Source organism: Gavialis gangeticus, unplaced genomic scaffold (genome assembly GCF_001723915.1).
Source record: "Gavialis gangeticus isolate Ggan-Ray unplaced genomic scaffold, GavGan_comp1, whole genome shotgun sequence".
In the NCBI taxonomy this organism is placed as follows: domain Eukaryota; kingdom Metazoa; phylum Chordata; order Crocodylia; family Gavialidae; genus Gavialis; species Gavialis gangeticus.
The window spans coordinates 131,294,667-131,308,323 of NW_017729022.1; the positions used below are offsets into that span (position 1 = coordinate 131,294,667).

General features: G+C 42.4%; 1 protein-coding gene across 2 annotated transcripts in view; it reads right to left on the reverse strand.

The window, feature by feature from the left end:
• Positions 1–13,657, reverse strand: part of HNRNPLL (heterogeneous nuclear ribonucleoprotein L like) — a 63,600-nt gene that overhangs the window by 41,329 nt on the left and 8,614 nt on the right. For both annotated transcript variants that reach the window (XM_019516178.1, XM_019516177.1), the window contains exons 2-3: positions 4,724–4,842; positions 2,923–3,160 (exon numbers count right to left, since the gene is read on the reverse strand). In XM_019516178.1, the coding sequence (XP_019371723.1) occupies positions 2,923–3,160; positions 4,724–4,842 (357 nt within the window). The remainder of the gene's footprint in view (positions 1–2,922; positions 3,161–4,723; positions 4,843–13,657) is intronic.

Consider the following 13,657-nt stretch of genomic DNA (forward strand, 5'->3'; position numbering starts at 1 on the left):
GACATTCAGAAGCATATTCACTACTATTGTGCTGGAAATTCTTGAAAATGTGGACCAAAACAAATCCTTTCTTAGCATTTTCAACAAGGGTATTTGGGGCTTACTCTTACAGGGGAAGTGAGGGGAGGAGGAAAGGGGGTGGTGGTCCAGAAAATCTCTCTCATGTATGGGACATGTATAGGATAGGCTCATGTAGCTTAGGATTTTTCTTCTACTGTGGTTGCGAGAGTTCCATTGGCCTGTTTTCTGCTCATATGAACCTGCCTTAATAAGATACTAATAGGTACTCTGAAAAAAATATTGCTGAAGTAGTGCCACAAACTTGCACATTTGACATCAGCAAGTTACACAAGCATGCCAGAACGTATCAGGTAGTTTTTTTGACAAAAAAGGTAGTTAATAATGACAGACTACAAATACCTAATGCACCTTAGTCAAGCCTGTAATTTAGATTTTTGTTTTTTTCAGACATCCAGAGTTTGGTATGCACAACCCAGCCATACACAAAATAGGTGCAGTCAGGGTTGGATACATTTACCGAAGTTAAATAAAAAAAAAAGTCACAGTTTCTGGTTAACTGCACTACTAATATTTTTCTGATGCCTCTGAGCAGAGGAACTTGAGTTCTCAGGCCATCCCCTCCATCAGAGGTCAGGAAAACAGACCTTATAATGAGAGGCTGAGAGCCATGGGACTCTTTAGCCTAGAAAAGAGCAGGCTCGGGGTGATCTGGTGGCCACGTATAAGTTTATCAGCGGTGTGCATCAGGATCTGGGGGAACATCTATTCACCAGAGCGCCCCAAGGGATGACAAAAATCGAACGGTCACAAACTCCGGCGCGACCAATTCAGGCTGGACATAAGAAAACTTCTTTACTGTCCAAGTCCCCAAGGTTTGGAATAGACTGACACCGGAGGCGGTTCAAGCACCCACTTTGAACGCCTTCAAGACACATTTGGATGCTTATCTTGCTTGGATCCTATGATCCCTGCTGACTTCCTGCCCCTGGGGCAGGGGGCTGGACTCAGTGATCCTCCAGGGTCCCTTACAGCCTGAATTTCTATGCATCTTGGCATGGAAACATGTACTCCTAACTCTCACACTGACCATGGGCTGAAAACCACCATCAGCTCCTATCGCTCGCATGAGGTGCTAATTTGTGACCAAAAGCTTCCTTAAAGCAAAATATCATTTGCAAGGGTCATTCAGAAAGTAATGCCTCCTAGTTTTCATCTCCTAAACCAGCCATGGACAGGATGGGCACTCCTGTTGACTTCTTGCATAAGGGAACAATAAATAGGGGACAAGTTCAAGACCCTGAAAAAATTGAGATGGGGACAGGTCTGAGTTGTTGCTTCTGCATGACATCCCTAACCCACACACCAGCTTGTGCACTAGAAATGATGAGATCATCATTTAGATGGAATGTGTTGCCCCATCCTCCCTACAGCCCAGAGGATGAAGAATGGACTATGAGAGAAACATTTCTGAGATTACAGTAAAGTGATAGAAGCTGTGCAACAGGGACTGTGCAACAAGGAATTTTAAATATTGGAATATGTGGCCTTGTTCACCAGTGGAAAGAGGCCATCAACAGCGGGAAAGCACTGTGAAATACAGATGTGTATTCAGTGATGTAGTACTCATTTTCTATTCAAGTTAATTTATTTGTCAATGTTTCACTGAGAAAGGCATAAGAGGCATTACTTTCTGACTGACTTCTATACTTAAATCAAAACCATTTGAGAGACAGCATAACAAGCAATAAACCAGCCTAAAGGTAATGCTGGTTCTTCCCCCCCCCCCCTTAACGTTTACCACTCCCTCAATTTGGAAACGCTCCGTTCCTTTAGATTATTTTGGCACAATCTACAGTTTCTCCTGGGACAGTCGCTGCTCTCCCAGGAGAAAAAGTCACAAGTATATAGATGTTCAGTCCTTTTCTCCCAACCTGGCAACAACCATGGTTAAGTCACTCCCAGAAGAGTCTGTACATACTGTGGCTTTTCTAAAAAGATAACAGCCCTCCAGCACTCCACTTAACTGCCAAGGGAGACACTGTGTCACTGGCTGAACTCTGCTGCTCTAACAGGGAGCATAATGTGCACCCTTCACAATCCCTACATTGTGGAGTAGGGAAACACAGGCTGACCATATGCAGCCTGGGTCAGCCAACCAGGGCTACCCTATGCACTGCAGCCATCTGTTGCCAGGCAGACTAAGGAATCCTACAGAACATGCCGAGATGTGTTCACAGGCTGTACAGTATCAGCATTTGCCAGCTCTCCCTTCTTCAGGGACTTGGCATTTGAATGTCTGTACACACAGCTCTGAGTATTTTTCTACAAGAAGAATAAAACTGGGAGAAGTTTCCCAGATTACTTGAATGTGTGTAAGCAGTCTTAAGACAGCTATTCACAAATGACACGCACTGTCCTTTCTTTATACTTGTATTTTTATCTTCTTTTGATTTCTAGTTCCCAGCCTGGCAAACAAGGCAGGTTGTATGTGGATCTTAGAAGCTAACAGATAACCTCCCAGTATCCTTCTAATATTTATTTAGAAAATCTTGCCTGGGAAGGCATCCTTTTGCCTCTCTTTGCTCTTCCCACAACCTTTACATAAACCCAGTATAAGCCTTAAGTCACAGTGTCTCAATAACCCAGCTCCGTATCAACACTCTTAAAATAATTTCACTGAAGCTCTTACAGTACTCATTTTGCTATTCCATATCAGTTCCTCTTGTCATGTATGCTTAACCTGAATTTGCTGCTTTCACAGAGAAAATAGCCAAACTACTTGCATGTTAAGAAGTAGGTACCTACACTTCCCAGAGCAGATTAACATTAGTTACAACAAGAAAAGGGTACATCTGAAAAGTGAGCAAACGTTTTGAACTTTAAAAAAAAAAAGAAACTTACCACTGTAATTGGGTAGAGAGGATTTTGAATTGATAACAGGAGAACTTTGTTTCCACCTGATGGATCATCAGTATTTCCTGGCCGAGTAATCCTTTTGCTTGTAGAATAGTTGAAAAAGGCTTGCTGTCCAGCTATATATACAGGTTCATCTGCTGCAAAAGTGACACACTTCTTGGCACTTTCTACATTTTCAAACTCCACCAGAGCCTGGCGTTTAAATGGCATCATCATGACATAGCTAGAAAAACACCACAAAAGTTTTCACAATATCTATCACTCAGCAGTCATAAATGACAAGCTAATTTGCTAAAAAATTCCCTGAGTAAAAGCGTAAGGGAGACTAAATAAGTAACCATTTATTTCCTTATTCCCTAAATCTAGCAGAATGTAGTTTGTACAGAGTTAAATCATTTATCATTAATTTATATAAGCAACATGTTTTTCAGAATATAAAATATAAATTAGAAGTTTGCAATGTTCATAACTATGTAACAGAAATTTACTAACATGATACAACAATAGCAAACCAAAAATTTTACTTCCAATTCAAATTTAAAACATCTTTATTGCACCTAAGTAAACCATATTCAAATGGAAATTACGAAAAGATCAAGCTGTCAATAAGACATCATGCCAAAAACACATTACAGAGGAAGGGTAGCTTTAATGCTAGAGGTAAAAAGAAAAGCCAACATTCTAGCTACCTGACATACTTTATCAGTGTTTTTCAACCTTTTTAAACTCAAAGTACCATTGGAAAATGCCAGCTCATAGATTTCACTCCCTTTTTGATTATGGAAAAAATACCATATTTATTCAGCCAAGACAAGCAGATGGCTAGCCTAAGATAAATGTGGACACATGACACCTATAGCAGTACAAGTTAAACCAATATATTTTTACTGCTGTTTTTTCCTGGAATAACTTGACATTGGAGTCTACTGTTATGCTGGAATAGAGTTATATTGTATTTACTCAAATCCAAGATGCCTTGTTTTTTTTCCATTAGGGCCCAGGGCTGAAGCTGGAGCTGAGCCACTGCTTGCCTCAGGCTGGAGTGGTTTGTGTGACAGGGGGCACATGGGGGAGACCATGCAGTGGGGTTGTAGGGCATGGAGGTGACCCGCAATGTGTGGCTTGGAGGGAGTACAGGGGAAGCCACATAGCCTGCCATCCCCGCCTCTTCACCCCGCAACCTTCAGTTCCAGTTCCAGCTCTTCCAGCACTAATCCAGCCAGGCCTCAAACGGCTCTCGCTGCTTCTGGCCTGGCCAGGTTGGGGCCAAGACTTCCCCAGAGCCAGAGCAGAGCTCCCACAGAAGAAAGTAAGCAGCAGGGAGGTGCAAAGGGACAGGCATGTAGGAAGATGGAGGGTGACCCATGACAGAGAGTCAGGAACAGGCAAGGGGAGGTGGGAGTGGGCAGGCACGGGGGACAGCCTTTACTTTGGCATATTCCAAATCTAGATGCATTCATTTTAACAACCTTAATGCCACGTTATAGTTTTTAAATTCAGTTACAGTGAAGTTAATTCCCGGAATAGTTGTGCTATTGAAAACTTCATGGTAAAACACTAAGTAGGAACTCAGAGTACAGAAATGAAACTTAGTTTGAAGTCTGATTAGTCTGTTTTCTGTTCAAGATGCTACCCCACTTGTTTTGGCATACCATATTAAGTTATTGATCTTATTGAGATTTAAAGATGTCTAAAATTAATTAGTTTTGTTCTCAATGGGACTTTACACGAACACTCCCAGTTTTCCTTGAACCACCACAACAAGATTTTACTGAATTCAACACACCATATGGTTCCAAATTTTTCAAGAGCCTCCACAAGGTCTGCTTCCACAACTGATTCACAGAGTCCTCGGACATGGACAACAGGAGAAACAGAAACTTTGTGATGACTTCCGCCTGCATCCTACCAAAAGTAAGAAGACATTTTGAGTTGAATGTACAACTAGAAACATAGCTATAGTTAATCCGTCATAATACTACTCATACCTGGCCGCAAGATCTCAAGTCATACTTTAACTTGCTGAATTTTTGCTTAAAGCAAACATGGTAAAAACAGTTGGCCAACCAAGAGTTTAGTTTGCAAGCCTGGGTTCCTGCATTAATAATAAAAGGGGAGGAGTGGGGATACAAAGATTCAAATCTCCCAACCAGGGGTGAAATATATTCAGATACGGGTATAGTATCTAGTTTTTTCAATTATCATTTCAGTATATTTAAGCCAATTTTTTTGTTTGGGACACAGAATGGAAGAGGATTAGGATGTCATTAGTGAATCAGCCTGGAGACAGGATGAAAGTAAGTTTAAGAAAAAGCAAACAATGGAAGAGCCAAAAAAACTACATTAAAAGGAAGCATTAAATATATTGTCACACGAACAGTTGTTGTGCTCAGCACTTTCTACACTGTAGAGCAATGCACCATAAAGTTAACCAATGCAATTTTACCTAGGCTAGTTTTGTTGAAATACAGCTACACAAATAGGACATGATCTTCCTGCAATATAGCAGGCATCTTAACTTTTACTTCAAAGATACTTCAGAGTCAAGTGATTAAATATACAAGAGCTTTCAATCAGCTTCTAGAACTGTCTTTTCAATAGTTAGAGATAGTCCCCTCTCTCTTTCCCATCAACTTTTAGCCTGTAAATCCACAGAAACTGACAAGTTTAAAAAACACATGGGTTTATAGTGGCTTACATACTTATATGTAGGTATGCACCAGTTATGTTCTACAAGTTCCTTGGGAAAGCAAGATTTATAATTTCTCTTTAAACCCACACAGTTCTTCCTTTTGCATCACTGATTTACAAACTTTAAGACAGCTTAGTTGAAAATGAAACATTAAGCATTTATTTGAAATCTTAGTTTTACATTATAGGTACCAGCATACTTAGTTCTAAAACAACTAGTTTTTCAAAGCACATGGTCACTGGAGAACATCACCTATCATTTGCTTGAGACAAAGTATTTCCTAAATTAAATAAGTATTTGAGGTCTACTTGGGGATATAGTGATAAAATTAGACATAGAAATTTTACACTTTGAGCTGCTGACATTAAAGGTTGTGGAAAGAACTCAGCAAAATACACAGTGCTTTCTTTTTACATCTTACTCTGTTCCTCTCTACAGATAATCCTTTCAAAGGTGAAACAAAGCACCTAAAACAGCAACTTAACCCAAAGTAACTGCTATGAAGTAAAAGTCCATTATATTGCCATATAATATATTCTTTCCTGATGCTAAGAAAATAGGTACTTCCATTTTATTTACAGCTTAATTGAAGTTTTCATTAACTGTTCTTTTAATTTAAACACTCACTGATGTATCTACATGAATCTATCAATATTAGGACCACACACTTCCCAGCACAATGAGACACCCCGAAGACCTTTTTAAATTTTTTTTCAAGTGATTTGAATCACAGAAACTACACTGCCTCCATGTCCAAGACAAAAGGATGGCCAGAGAGCAGGCAGGATTTTATAACAACTGAATTGTGAGAGTCTTATGAATAAAAGTTATATTTCCGAATTGTTTGCTCTCAAGGAGAGCAGAAAAAATTAAGTCAAGCTCTTCGGGAGAATGAATCACAATGAAACACACTTTTTTCCCTTCCCCTTTCACCAGTTCTACTCCCCAACCTTTGCTCATGCTTCTTTGCTACTTGTTTGCTATCTCCCCTGACCACGATGGTCAGCCATTTGGATCCTCTGCTACCCTAGCAATTTGGCCTCGTCTCCTGAACCCCAGGATGTTCTTCTGTTGAAAGTTCTGATCCAGCCACAGAGAGTAAATCCAGTTTCCTACTTGTCATTTCCCCACTGGAAAGCTTCCACACTTCTTTGACAAAAAGGCAGGAACTCAGAATCATAGAAAAGTTAGGGTTGGAAGGACCTCAGGAGGTCATCTAGTCCAATCCCCTGCTCAAAGCAGGACCATCCCCAACTAGATCATCCCAGCCAAAGCGTTGTCTAGCAAGGTTTTGAAAACTCCCAAGGATGAAGATTCCACCACCTCTCTGGGTAACCTGTTCCAGTGTTTTACTACCCTCCTAGTGAGAAAATTCTTCCTAATATCTAACCTAAACTTCTCTTGCTGCAACTTGAGACCATTGTTCCTCATTCTGTCATCTGCCACCACTGAGAATCGCCTAGCTCCACCCTCTTTCAAACACCCTTTCAGGTAGCTGAAGACTTCCACAACAAATCATACCACTGATTTACCAGCATTTATATCTTATTCTGCTCCACAGAAAGGTGCATGAAACCCCATAATCTCAATAAGAAAAAAAATGTCTGTCTACAAATGAAACTTCTTTCCTAAACCACTTCAGGTAACCATTAGCACTGAGCATATATTTTGAGAACTGGACCTTAATAACTCTACAGTCTTCCACAAAGGGTTAACCAATGTAGAGATCAAGACCAATTATAAACAGTTCAAATTACTTTCTGAAGAGCTTGGAAATCTGTGAGGTTGGTTAGAAACAAAGAAAACTAATTCTGTGCCATATATAGGCCATGTATGGTCACAGTTTAGCAATCATTAATAATCCCTTCCCTTTTTCTCAATTATTGTTTCATAAACTGGAGACACAGGAAATAAGTAAAGGAGAATGCCAGAGCTATTCATACACTGATTTTAAGTCTGTTTGGGTTGTAATGCCAAATGTCTAATGACAAATTTTCACAAGAAGTGTGCATGTGTTACAGCAGCAATTCCCAAAGGGTGTGCCATGACAGATTAGTGTGCTGCGAAAGATTATACTTTTCTTTCCTCCTTTCTCCTTTTTATTTGAAATTGAGGAAAAAAGTATGCACACAGACAGTACCGTGACAAGGAAGTCTGGCGCCCAGGGCAAAGCCTATAGCGGCAGCCCAGCCTCACCCCATGCACAGATCCAGGGGGCACCTCTGCCCCGCCATGCTTCCCTGGGAGTGCATGCTGCGGTGGGAGCTGCCCTCCCTCCACCCCCGCAGTCCCCCCAAATGAACCGCTCATGGATCCGTTCCATGCCCCACCCCAGCTGGGTAGCACCTGTTGGTGCCCCTTCACTTCAGCGCCTGAGGCGGTCGCCCCATTTGCCCCCACTTGCTATGGCACTGCACACAGCAAGATGCAGCACTGTAAAATGGCTATGGCCCTGGGGTGCAGGCAGGGTGCAGCAACTGCAGTTTATAGATGTCGGATTCCAGAACAGCTCTCCAGAGGCTGGAACCTGCACATGTGCCACAGCTGGAGAGTAAAGGGCTGAAAGAAATGCAAACAGTGATACCAAGAACAGATGTCTGCAAACTGCAGCCTCTATGCCCTGCCTGCACCACAGGGATGTGGCTGCATTGCACACCTGGTTGCCCAGAGACATGTTCTGCTACACCCTTCTCTTCACGCACACCATGCCCTTCTGCTGGGCAGGTAGGTGCAGATCAGCCCCTTCCCTCCTTTTCCAGGTCCAGCCAGTCTCAGAGAGCAGGGAACCCTCTCACTTGGCTACTGCCTCAGTTAGCCCAATACAGCCTCTGTCAATGAGGCCATGCCTGCGCTGCTGCCACATCTCCCAAGCCACCACTCCCTGGCTGCAGCACACATGAACCTTCCAGTTGCTGGGGAGCTGCACCGGGACCAGACACCTGCAAACTACATTCACACCACTGCTGCCATTTTTCCCTCTCCACTCCTCTTTTCACATGTAAGAGCAGTGTGGCATCAATTTTAATCCAGAAAAAAGTGCACCCCAGGTATTAGAAGTTTGGAAAATACTGAGAGAGAGGGACCTGCAGAACAGAACACCATCGTGATTACAGTACCTGAAGAATAGCAGCAGTAGCAGAAGTTCTTTGGGAAAATATGAAGGGGTAAAAAGGAAAAAGCAGCACAGTACCCTGCCAGGTTTATAAATTGCCACTATAATTATGTTCTATATGCCTAGACTATACCAACCTAATCATCTCCACATTCCGGGGCTGTACTGCTTTAACAAGTTTCTAACTAGGTACAATGATAGGGATATCAGAACCAGAGAGATTGGAAAGCCACAAAACTGACAGGAAATTCAATATGCAATGTTTCAAGAGGTGAAAATACACTGAAGCAGCTATACAATATCCAAGGACAATGGACTAGGATTATAGCTCAGCAAGTTTTGCAGCTGTTAAGTTATAGTGACAGGCCTGACTCTAATCATCTTTGATCTCCCCTAGAAAGCAGTATCAGCACAAGAAACAAAATGGACCACCTTAAAAAACAATCACCACTTTCAGAAATCAGCATTGTACAGCTACAGGTCAGAGCAGTTATTCAGAAATGAGCTGCTGTTTTCTCCCTCATCTGATCAAATATACAGAATTTAGGATTCTGACCAAGCCCTATTTTCACCTAGTGATAACACCAAAAACTACTGTAGCTAAGGAAAATACAAATACAGCTACTGACAGTTTGCACAGACTGATTCTTTTGGGGGGGGGGAAGAGGGGGAAGAGGGGGCAGGGGGAACTGGGAGATGGGGAGAAGCCATACTGGTTTACATACAGATTGTAACCATCATCAGTATTTCCTTTTTACGAAAGTATAGCCGTCTACTAATGCCATCATTTCCAGTACCAATACCAGCAATTCCACTCAGACCTTCTATGTGACAGCTTTACCCATCACCAAATCCAGGAGAATGGGCTAATTTATTATTTAATTTTTTTTAAATTAAGCTACATTTGCTTCTGAATAAAGCGTCAAGTCATTTAGCTTTGAATTCCCTGAAAAATAATTGGCTGGTAATAGATCAACTATGCTAACAGATATTTAAAGCACAGGCTCCTTTTCTTCCAGCTTTGGCTCTCTATCTACCCGAAGCCATTCAATAACATGGGGACATGATAGGTTTGCCTTCAAAAATAGCTACTAAAATAAAAACCAACCATAACATTGAAGCTGAGAGCATTTCTACAAAGAAATGAAGCACGAAGGGAAGTGGTGACGTAACCCAGCACTTGACACAAAGGAGTCATTTTACAGATCTAGATTTTAAGAGAAGCATCCTCACTCAAGCAGCTGCTGATTCTTCACCGACATATCATTTTAAACACTTTAGATGCCTCACTAGTCCTTCCTGTTTTCTTGCTTCCCTTTTCTCTTCCCACATGAGACAGTGAAACAAATTTTATTCTGCTTTTCCAGAAATCTTTTAAAATTAGCTATTTCATTTCTCTCATTCCACAACTTCCAACTGTTTTCACACAAGCATATCTTTCCCCACCTCCCCACATTTTCCCTTGGGGTAGTCTCACTTAGTTTTATTACCTTTTCAGGCAGTCACACCTTTCACCATTTTCCCCCTCTTCTCTCTTGTATAATTCTCTCTGCCTTTTCTATTTTGCACTACAGCCCATTCCCCCCACAGAAAACTCTACTTCATATATGTTGTTTTCTTCCCTGCTCATTACAGTTTTTCTTCTTACTTCCCTCTTAAATACAGTTTACTCCATATATGTGTACAGTGGCTAAACACATAATTCATTTAACTGATTAATGCATGAGTCCCAATTTCTTGCCTATAATAAATATGTTCTGCCTAACAGTTACCTGAATAGGAATTCTTTGAGACCAGTATTTTGCCACGTGACTGTATGTCATCAACTGCTTAATTTGCTAAAGGGACTGAAGGTAGACCCTGAACTGATCAGCTCCTGCCAAGTTCAAAGCTATTAGGGGCATAAGAGGCCCTGAGAAATAAGGTATGAATGCCTGTAAGTCAGGTGCAAAGAAGTTTGTACACTAATGACGGGAACAGCCTGCACTATTGTTTCCACTGAGTTCAGGTAACTGCATACCCCTTTTTTCAGTCCCAAAGCAATGAAGCGAATGAACTAAGGACGGCAGTGTACTCCATTTATCTGGCAAGCAGAGCAAAATTAGTAAAAAACCTGATAGCTTCATTTTTATTAAGTGTGCCCCCCCTGCAGAATTAGAATTGCTTTGTGGTTTTCCAGAATGACAGAATATACCTAAAACTTGGAGAGGAGGGAGAGGCTGAAATAAAGAGAGATAAAAATGCATGTAAACATCATCCTCAACACAAACTTAACTCTGCTTTTTGCTGCTGATTAGAACTACCGGAAACATACCAGTATGAGAAATGCTGTGAGTGAGTTAGAAGAAAAGGTGGCATTATTCATATTCTACTCTGCAGATCTGAATTCCAAAATTCATCTGCACACACTACACTGTTACGCACAGCTGTACTAAATAATGAAGGGATCAACTGAAGCAGTTTGGCAGAGGTGTCAATATGATACAAAGAAAGGGGCATGGGAAACTTGATCCTCTGCACTGCATGTCTAAGCAGTTTTTTAGGTCAGCTACCATGGTGCACAAGTGTGTCATCTTATCATGGAGATTTCTCACAGTTTGATAACACAATCCACCATGGTTTCCAGAACATACTGAGGGCTAAATGAGCAGATCAAGACTTCTCTCTAAGCAAGGCAAATTTATCAAATCTGGAGAAGCTGTTGAGAGAACCATTTTCATGGTTTATTTCACTGATCCAAACCTGAGATTGCCTTAACAATAAGGTGTTAAGGCTTCTTCCTATTTATACCATCACACCACCTAATCAGGGACCAGAAACTCATGTATCCTGCAACTGCAGAACATGTACTTGGCTCCTGTTCTCTAGCATCTGAAAGGGAGATGTTTGTATGTTCCAGCATGCCAACACCACACTAACCAGAGACAACACAGTTAAGATAGCACTGCAAGGGCGGAGCATACTTTATTTATTTCCTGGTTTTCAGGAGTTTTAAAATTTAGCCAGGCTCTACATTCTGGAAGGCTATTTGGCAACAATAACTCCATGTTAACATTTTGGGGCATGTCATTATTTTGTTGCTTTTTAAAAAGGAAGAATAAAAAAAGGAAAGAAAACCTGTAGTTTTCAAACCCTCTCCCTCCCTTGTCTCCTTGGCAACAAATACTGCAGCCACAGAATGTACCAGCTGCATGTTAGTTCCTTCACTACCTCTGTCAGCATCATCTCATGCCCTTTCCTCTGGTTCTCCTGGCTCTCCTATCCCAACCATCCAATGCAAAGAGAGACAGATATCAGCACTGAACCCCCAGGTGGAAGAGTTGGGAAAGGCTGCATAGGCTGTCATACTGTCTGTCAGGTGATGACACCTTTTCTTATTTTTTTTTGAAGGGAGGCCAGACATGATGAACACAAAAGGAAGAATGACTTAGCAATTCAGACATGGCAGACAATTTAAAGATAGAAGGACTAAATAAATTTTCTCTGTGACTTGAGACAAGTTATCTCAGTTACCTCTCTGGAAAAAGAGAAACAATAGCACTTCCCTACCCCACGTAGGTGGTTGAGAATAAATGTTGAGAACTGTGCTGTGCTTGGGCCCTACAGTAATATGTAGCATAAGTGTACTTGTCATTGATTTATGGTGATGGGTTACAGGGGACAGAACTGAAGCCAACATTTCCCACACGCAGTTGACACCTCCCTTTTCCATACTAATCTTCCCTGCACTGTTCAAATGATCCCCCTACTACTCTAAGTTTCATATATCCCAAACTAGTCCAACTCTACTAGTGGTGCACCTATAAAGGTTTACTTGGCCAATACCAATAGCCAACGATTAACCAACCACATCAGCCGATGCTGATCCAATAACCAATATTTAGTGCAAGGCATTTTAAAGCACCAACATACACAAACCTTTTTGTTTGTTTGTTTTGCATTTATAAACACTCACACTCTTCCTGTCTGCTCTGGCCCTCCATGAGGAAGGCGGTAACTGGCTTATTCCCATGCATATCACCCCCTTACCCATGGCTCCTACCCACAGCCCCGCTCCACCCACACTGCCATCCTGGATGGGCAGAGTGGACCCTTGCATGGACAATGGCACCAGGCACACTTGGAGCCCCAGAACACACCACTGCCTCAGCACTGCCGGGCCCCACACAGCCAAGCTCCTGCATCCACTGGGGAGAAGCCACTTTTGCAAAGGCACCCAGTGCCTGATGAAGCAAAATGTTCCCCACACAGTGCCCTACCCCACCTGCATGCAGCCCAACATCTCCACAGCAAGCCTCTTCTATGTGCACAGCATTGCCACAGCAGCAGCAGCAGGAGCCAGTAAGGGTCCCTTTGTTGCTGAGCATGATGCCCTGTGACCGCTCCCCAGGACCCCCCTCACCATCCCACTGCTTGTTATGACCTGTAGTCTGCTGTGGGCTCAGGCCAGTGGTGGGGTGCGGGGACCTGACTATGCTCACCAGGGTGCTCTAGGCAATTAATCAGCTACAACAACCAAAAAAAGCCAGTAATGTCATTTCTCCTTTTATTGGTGCCCATCTTTTAGCCAACTGATATATCGGGCCACTCCTAAACTCTACCAGCATTCTCTCCACAATGCTCATGGCTCCAAGCTCTCTCATCACCAGGGGACCTGGTGACTGTCTATAGACTCACTAGGGGGGACCAGAAGGGTTTGGGGGAGACGCTGTTTCCCCTAGCGCCCGCTGGCATAACAAGGAGTAATGAGCACAAGTTGATGGAGAGGAGGTATAGATTGGACATCCGCAAAAACTACTTCACGGTTAGGGCGGCTAGGAGCTGGAACCAACTTCCAATGGAAGTGGTGCTGGCCCCTACCCTGGGGGTCTTTAAGAAGAGGCTGGATGCCTACCTGGCTGGACTCATTTGAGTCC